Below are 8,314 nucleotides of genomic sequence, written 5' to 3'. Positions count from 1 at the left end.
ACAAGGCTGAAGAGCCCATTGGATATGGTAGGCAGAATTTAGCACAGTGGCAGAGGAAGGTCAGATCAGGGGAAAATGGGCACAAAGTAGAGGCCAGATGCCATCCACTCAGGAGACTGATAGGGAAGACACAGGACAGTGGGTTTCAAGCTCGGCTAAGCCTGGCCATTGTACTCACTGCTATGCTCCCAGCACCAGGAACTGATCTGCCGTGTAACCCATAGTACTCAGTAAATATTCACCTGCAGTCCTTTATTCAATGGATGTGACTGTTTGTCTTAGTTTGGGTTTTACTGCTGTGAAGAGACACCATGACCAAAGCAACTCTTATAAGAGACAACATTTAATTGGGGCTGGCCTACAGGTTGAGAGGTTCCGTCCATTATTATCAAGGTAGGGAGCATGGCAGCATCCAGGCAGGCATGGTGCTGGAGGAGCTGAGAGAGCTACATTTTCATCCAAAGGAAGCCAGGAGAAGACTGGCTCCCATGTGGCTACGAGGAGGGTCTCAAAGACCACTCCCCACAGTGACACACTTCCTCTAACAAGGCCATACCTACTCCAACAAGACCACACCTCCTAATAGTGCCACTGCCAAGGCCAAGCATATACAAACCATCGCACTGTTTGATTAAATAAATGAGTTAGTGAATGACTTCTCCTGATTCTTGTGGGGCTATAAAGTAGTAGTTTTGTGTTCATGCTTGTGTAATGCTGGTATAAGAGGTGTGGACTGTGGTTAATACTGTTTTAAGATCTAGGCCATGAGCACAGCTCAAATTACAGCAGAGGGAGTTTTCCCTTTTTTGTGAGGCTGAAGTTTTTGGGTTGATAACCTGAGAAAAAAAATACTCTCAGGTTAGACACCTGAACTTAGTGATGTCAGCAGCTGGATGTCTCAGAGTGAATCCCTCTCTGTCAAAACCACAGCTTTTTATACTATGTAGCACAGTCTCACACAACCCCATAATCCAGTTTGGGGGGGTCACAAAACATTTGGCATAAGTGTACGATTTCTAAATGTGCAACAACCACCAAAAGTTAAGTGAAAATCCAACATGTAATGAGCCCAGAGAGTTTGTTGACAGCCATCACCCACGTGACAAGGGCAATGCCACTGCAGCTCTGGTTGTAAATGCCCAGCACAGTCACTTTGCACCACACATGGCAGGCACCAGGCAGCACCCACAAATCCTGCCCGAAACACTTCAGCTAGGGTTCCAGACTATTGTGTGCTAGTGGGGCTTTATGCTGCTCTTACAAAGTTGTCTAGTCTTATAGGAGCATCATGTTTTAATTACAGAAAACAAAGACTTTTAATATGCCCCTCCCGTCACTCCTTAGCACGCACAAATCGCATTGTTTTGTGTCAGAATACTTAACTGTAAAAACTGCTGACTAAGTTACTGACTTGACTTTCGCATTCAATGGGTTTTGGCTTGAGATTAAGAGAGAATTTCTTAACTCGCCCAAACATGCTTCTGTCATCTTGTGCTCCATTATGTATGCTATGCAGTATTCTCAGCAATGATTATTATAAGACCAAACTATGGATCAACTCTGAGAAACACTAAAGCTATTCTATATACTGCAATATTAAATATGCACCCAAGAATTCATTCTTTATGTAAAATTAACCAAGCACATTCATCTCCTTGTTACATAAATATGCCTTTTCTTCAGTAAATAAAAAGTATATATATCTACTGATCAATTATTTTATAATGTATAGATGTTAATTTGTCTACTTATATAACTGCATGCCTCAGATCACATAAAACTTTCTCAGAACAAAGAAGCGACCAATGGGAACATTTGAGGAGCCTTAATCTAGACGTAATCAACACTGAGATGCAGACAGGAACTCTGGGTAGTTCATTGTTAAAAAGAGGCTTTCCATAAGGAGGAGGTATGGAGAAAGGAATGAAGTCACTGAGGCAAGTGCCCACAGAGCTGCCATAGTCAGTTTTCCTAACTGTAACAAAATACTCAAGACAAGCAGCTTATAAAGAGAAAGGGTTATTTTGACCCAGTTTTAATCCCACTGTGTGAAAGTCTGAGGCAGATAGTGAGTTCTGGACTATGCAGTAAGCATCTATACTTCACAACTGAAAGGAACAGTGGAGAGGAAATGGGTGAAGGAAAGGAACAAAGGGGGAATAGAAGCACAGAAAGATAACACCCTGAAATTTAGGGGACAGTTGCAGCTAGTGGGCTAGAAAAGTTTACATGTCTAAGGTAGAGGGTCTCTACCACTCTTCAGTGGCTAAACAGACCCATGGAATTCCCAGAATCTCTAATCAGCACAATTTCATACTGTCTCTAGCAGCACTGGGAAAGTTGGGGAACTGTCAAAGATGCAGCTTGAGCCCAGATGAGCCTCTATAGTGGATCCAGGACACATGAAGATGGGAGGGAATAACTTTATCCTTAGTGTCAGAATCCATTCAGTCTTAGAAGCAACTCTACAGATAGGTTCTAAGCAAAACAGTCACAGTAAACCTATCTTTCCCCTGCAAACGAAGCTGTATTTTATTAGTATCATGCCAAGACCATCAAGCCTCCCAAGTAGAATCAGTCTTGGAAATTACCCTATCTAACCTTTGCTCTATCGTGACATCATAGTTCAAATCTGATGGCACTATCTTTGGACACTCGATATCTATGGCCCCCTCCATGTCTCAGCCTCTTCTGCAGCATTCCTAAGCCTACATGGCTGATCTCTGGATAACTGGTGGTATTAATACAGATCACTGTCAAGGCTTCCTCTGCCTTAAGCAGATGATCACCTCTATCGTTTATGACATCAGACTCTGGTTAAAAAATGAAACATGCTTTGGTGGTGTCAGCCATTGACACTTGTGGAGTTGTTCGTGTCAGCAGTGAGGAATGACTGCTTTTCAAGCCTCCTGTGGATAAATGAGAGCTGATGATCAGCCACAGTGGAAACTCCTGCACCACATGTGGCATCTTTACATTACCCTGGGCTTCTGTGTATACAAGTAGTTATGGAAGTTAAAAATCTATTGATAATTACTAATAAGTAAATTTATTTTAAGGTAATTGGCAGATAATTTTAACATGGATTAAAGACAAAACCAAATTCTCACATTAATACAATGGGTGTTCTTGTTTAATTTTACACAGGGAATTAGCCCTTGGCTAAATGTTTGATATAGCAGGATGTCAAATATCTTCAGTGTTGCCGGGCAGTGGTGGCACATGTCTTTAATCCTAGCACTTGGGAGGCAGAAGCAGGCTGATTTCTGAGTTTGAGGCCAGCCTGGTCTACAGAGTGAGTTCCAGGACAGCCAGGACTACACAGAGAAACCCTGTCTTGAAAAACAACAAAACAAAAAAGAAAAAGAAAGAAATATACAACTTTAGTGTTTTTTAGAACTGGTCCATATTTTGATCTTGTAATCGTCAGTGTTGAGAATATAGCTTCATATAAATATAGAGAACAAAATTGCAGATGTCTATTTAAGACCATTGTTATGGTTTAAATATGCTTGACCCAGGGAGTGATACTATTTGAAAGCGTGGCCTTTGGGAGGTGTGTCACCATGGGTGTGGGCTTTAAGACTTTCATCCTAGCTACCTAGAAGCCAATATTCTGCTAGCAGCCTTCAGGTGAAGATGTAGACCTCTCAGTCCTCCTGTACCATGCTGCCTGGACGCTGTCATCCTCTGGCCTTAATGATAATGGACTGAACCTCTGAACCTGTAAGCCAGCCCCAACTTAATATTGTCCTTGGTCATGGTGTCTCTTCACAGCAGTAAAACCCTAACTAAGACAACCATTGTAGAAATTATTGTAAATTTTCTGCTAACCCCAAGTCAAAATTCATTGAAAAGTTGTAATGAAAGTCAACAACTCAGACAGCAATTTTTTAAATCAAATATTCTAATGGAAAACAACCCAATGATATACTAATTTGTTGTCTGTATATTAAAGGATAACAGTGAGGAAATGTTAAAAGTATCTGTTTTCTATAGTTAAAGCGGTATGTTTATAAGAGCAAAAATGAAGATACTACAAGCCTGTAGTCTCACAACTTGGGAGGTAGAAGCTTACATAGGAAGTTCAGAGCTAACTAGGGCTACAACAGACCCTGAATCTTTGTTAAACGGTAATTATATAAAAGTACATTATATAAGATATATGTATTTATATTTATTAAATATATGTTTGATAAATATATTAAATAGGTATATTATATATGCAAATTTTCCTATATATTGTAAAAAATAATGAAATAAAAATAAACACTGCAATCCAAATGAGAGTCTCAGACTGAGAACAGGTATGTCTGACAACACTCACTAGTGCTATGTGATCTGCAAGCATAGGCAGTACCAAGAGCACAAGCTGTGTATTCAGAGGTCACATGATGTAACACTGACGAGGAGTACCAGGAACCCCTCTGACTCAGTTTAAGTTTCATTTTGAGTTAACTTTGGCTTTGGAGAGCTGAGACACCTTTAACTGTTGCCACTTTTTGCGACCCCCATATTCTGTCATATGACCCACATTTCCAGAAGCTAGGGAAGGGATAAGAATACTGTTAACTACAAAGCTAAAAAGATGTAAGCAACCCTGAAAATCCATTTTTACAGGATAGAAGCACCTCTCTGGTCTAAAGATTATCAGGGGCGTACTTTATAGAAGCTGAAGCCTGGGCGTTCTAACTGTAAAGCCGGGAGGACAGAGCAGACTGCTGAAGCCTACACCAACTTGGGTGCTAACTAAAGCCTAAGGTGAATCCAGCACTCAGACAACTTTCACCTCCTTATTTCTTCAAGTTGTCCTGGAGTAACTAAATCAGTCCTGGAAATGTGCTTATCTAACATCAGGTAAGAAGACAAGAAGCAGTAAGGAGGGACAGCCTGAAAGGCAGACCACAGCATTCTGATAGTACAGGAGGGGTCCCAAGAACTCTCAAGAACACACCAAAGTCCAATAGCAAAGCACAGGCCCTGGGATAACCACGGTGGACTGGGTGAGTCTCGTCTCCTCCAGCACTGAAGTCCTCAGGGGAGGCTCTCCGCCCACAAATGTGACTGACATAGATACAGTGGCTTGATGTCTTGAATAACCTTGGAAAACTCCCAAAACAGGTGGGAAAGAGCATTAAGAGGGACTTTGGAGGTGGCCATGCAAAAGGGCTTCGATGTTTGAAAATGAGAAGGCTACCCTAAGTCCTAAGACACCATATAAAGTTCTCAAAAGTGTATGGCATTGCCTATGGCCTGAGATCTGCTTTGAGACAACAGGTAGTGCCTTCCAATTAGACTTGGGAGCAATCCAGTGTGAAGGAAACTGGGGCCCCAGAAGAAAACGCCAAGAAAACATATACTGTGATGGAGAAAGGACCTTAGAAATCACAGGGCCAAGATATGACACAAAGCTTTGGAGATTAGATAATGAGCTCGCCTCTCACGGAAGGGTCTACAGAAGGAATCTTTGCTTCTGCAATCCAGGACACAAGCACCCATGTCACCTTATCCCAGACAGATTTACATCCTCAATATCTATCCTAGGCCTTGAGCTGGGCCCAGTGGCCTGATATCCTCACCTGCAGAAAGCAATGTCCAACTGCGGCATGCTCAGCAAGGGTGACATTATACACCTGCCTCCGGAAAACGGGCTCATTGTCATTCACATCATCCACAGTAATGGTCACTAGACAGGTGGCAGAAAGTGGCGGCTCTCCAAGGTCCTGGGCCACCACTCTCAGCTCCACCGTCTCCTGGACCTCTCGGTCTAGAGCTCGGATGGTGCTGATCAAACCTTTGTTGGGATTGATGCTGAAGGATGGCACACACTCTGCCTCTGGTGACGGAGCATCCATCTCGCAGGGATCTGAGAGTGGCACTAGCGTATATCGCAGCCTGGCGTGATCAGTATCAGCCTGGTCAGCATCCAAAGCGCTGACCCAAACCACCGAGGTGCCAGGGACAGCGGCTTCAGACACCGAGGCCCAGTAATGCTCCTGGCTGAAGACAGGTGGCTGGTCATTGAGGTCCGAGACCCAGAGCAACAGCGACTCCTCCGTGCTCAAAGGCGGGGACCCTGCATCAGTGGCCACTAGTCTTAACTCGTATAGATCTTGGCTTTCTCTGTCCAAGAGGCCCTCCACGCAAAGGAAAAATACTCCAGGTGGACCACCCGGCCTCAGAGCAAAGACTCCGTTCCCACCCTCTAAGGACAACTTGATGCTGCTTGCCCCAAGGAAGCGTGCACCAAGCACCCCCGCAGCCTCCTCTTCATTCTCTGGGTCACCATCTGCATCGGACACCGAGACTCGAGCCACGTAGTCGCCTAGCCTAGCGCCCTCAGAGACGTGGGCCGTGCCACCCTCGGTGAGAAAGAGCAGGTGGATGGCAGGCGGGTTGTCATTCACGTCCAGTACGTCTATGGATAGGCGCACGGTGGCTACCTCTGGCTCGGCGCCCTCGTCACGGGCCTGGATCACCAGCTGGTGCCAGGCCTGTCCCTCGCGGTCTAAAGGTCTCTGCACCCGCACTACTCCGCTCAGCTCCTCCACCGAGAAATAGCCCGGATCGCCCGGTGGTCCGCTACCTGAGCCCGGCACCACGGGCAGTTGCCGCTCCCGGATACTGTAGCGCACCAAGCCATTGGGTCCCAAGTCGCGATCGGTGGCACGCACGCGACAAACCTCAGTGCCCGGCTGGGCGTCCTCGCGTACTGCGGCGCGGTACTCGCCCTGCTCGAAAACTGGCGGGTTGTCGTTCTCATCCAACACACGCAGCTGCACGTGCAGGAGGCCTGTGCGCCGAGGGCTGCCACCGTCCCACGCTTCAATGTGCAGCTCGTGCGCCGCCGCCGCCTCTCGGTCCAAGCGCCGCAGCAGCACCAAGTCTAAAGGTTCCAGGGGTGATGAGGGCACGGGCAGGGAAGGCGATGCCGGTAGCCCGGGCGTCCCGTAGCGCAATTGGAAGAAGGGTCCTGCGGGGTCCTGGGGCAAGTCGGAAGCTTGCAGCAAGGTGTAGCCCTGGATGCCGAACAGCCCCGCGTCCGGGTCCTGGGCGCCTGGCAGGCGAAAAGCTGTCCCTGGCGGGCTGAGCTCCGACACGTCCAGCTGCAGGGAGTCCCGGGGAAAGCGAGGCGAATGGTCATTCACGTCGTTGACGCGGATCTCCACCTGCACCACCTCTCCCAACAGCGTGGCGGCCACGAAGCTGTAGTGGTCCCGCCGCTCGCGGTCCAGACGCCGTGCGGTGCGTATGATACCAGTGTCCGGGTGCACGTGGAAGTCGTCCAGCAGCGGGGAGTCATCCGAGTCCTCCGACAGAAAAAAGCCATTCCCTTCCTGCTGCTGCGCTGCTGGCAACCCCGCGCGAATGTCACCCACCAGTGTGTCCGGGGGCAGCCCTTCGTCCACCGAGAGGCTGAGGTTGAACACCTGGGCAGACGAGCCCGAGGCTGTCCACAGCCAGGCGTGGACGAAAAGCCGGAGCAGGGAGCTCTGCGCTCCGGCGCCGCGGGGCCGCCCTCGGGGTGACCCCGCAGGCTGACGCCCTTCACCCATCCTCCGCCCAGCAGGGCTCATTTCTCCTGCAGCTCTTTAGGAAAGCTCCGGGTAGCTTCCAGCTTGTGCTGGGATCTCAGAACAACCCAGGAGCCTCTTCCGTATCTAAGCCAGAGAAGAAAAGACTTTGTTTGGCAAACAAACCAAAAGACCCGGGAGTTCCCAGGGTGGCATCTGCAACTGGTGCAGACGTCCTCAGCCCGCAGCTCACGCAGGCGGGGTCGGCTCTAGCTGCCTCTGCCTCCGCGGCCACCTCTCCAGCCTCTGGATGTCTTTAAGCGAGTCCCATCGCTTTTTTTCTCTTCTTCTATTCCTTTTACATCTGTTCCTTGTTCTGCTCGGCTGGCTGTTTCCCCCTGGTAAAGTCAGGTGCATTATTTCTTTTGCCAAAAAGGAGGAAATTATTTAAAGCGCGCACACGGAGAGGAAGGGGATCCGGCCGAGAAGGGGGTGGAGTAAGGGCGGGGAGGCGGAGAGGGCGCCGGGCGGGAGGAACGTGGGAGGGGCCGATCGGGCAGCAGGCTGCTACAGGGGCGGCTACTCCCCAACCCCACCTCACCCCACCCCACCCCCGGCGTCTCCGGGCGCTGGGGACTGTGCGGCACCCCCTCTGACTGGGCCTCCTACTCCTTAGTCCCCTCCCCGTGCGTGATGCGGCTCGCACCAGGGCGAATTCCAACCTGCGAGCCTCGGTTCTGTAGAAGAACGAAATACAGCGGGATAGACACGCAGCCCCGGACAGTGAGGCTGATAGGGTT

General features: G+C 48.4%; 1 protein-coding gene across 1 annotated transcript in view; it reads right to left on the bottom strand.

The window, feature by feature from the left end:
• Positions 1 to 8,111, bottom strand: part of Dchs2 (dachsous cadherin-related 2) — a 204,533-nt gene extending 196,422 nt beyond the window's left edge. Inside the window, exon 1 of the mRNA XM_031374196.1 lies at positions 5,580 to 8,111. Within this exon, the coding sequence (XP_031230056.1) occupies positions 5,580 to 7,577 (1,998 nt within the window). The 5' untranslated portion in view covers positions 7,578 to 8,111. The remainder of the gene's footprint in view (positions 1 to 5,579) is intronic.
• Between the last annotated feature and the right edge of the window lie 203 nt (positions 8,112 to 8,314).

The sequence above is a fragment of the Mastomys coucha genome, unplaced genomic scaffold (genome assembly GCF_008632895.1).
Source record: "Mastomys coucha isolate ucsf_1 unplaced genomic scaffold, UCSF_Mcou_1 pScaffold16, whole genome shotgun sequence".
Lineage (NCBI taxonomy): Eukaryota > Metazoa > Chordata > Mammalia > Rodentia > Muridae > Mastomys > Mastomys coucha.
Note: the sequence above shows the minus strand (reverse complement) of the source record. Positions and strands in the feature narration are given on the sequence as shown.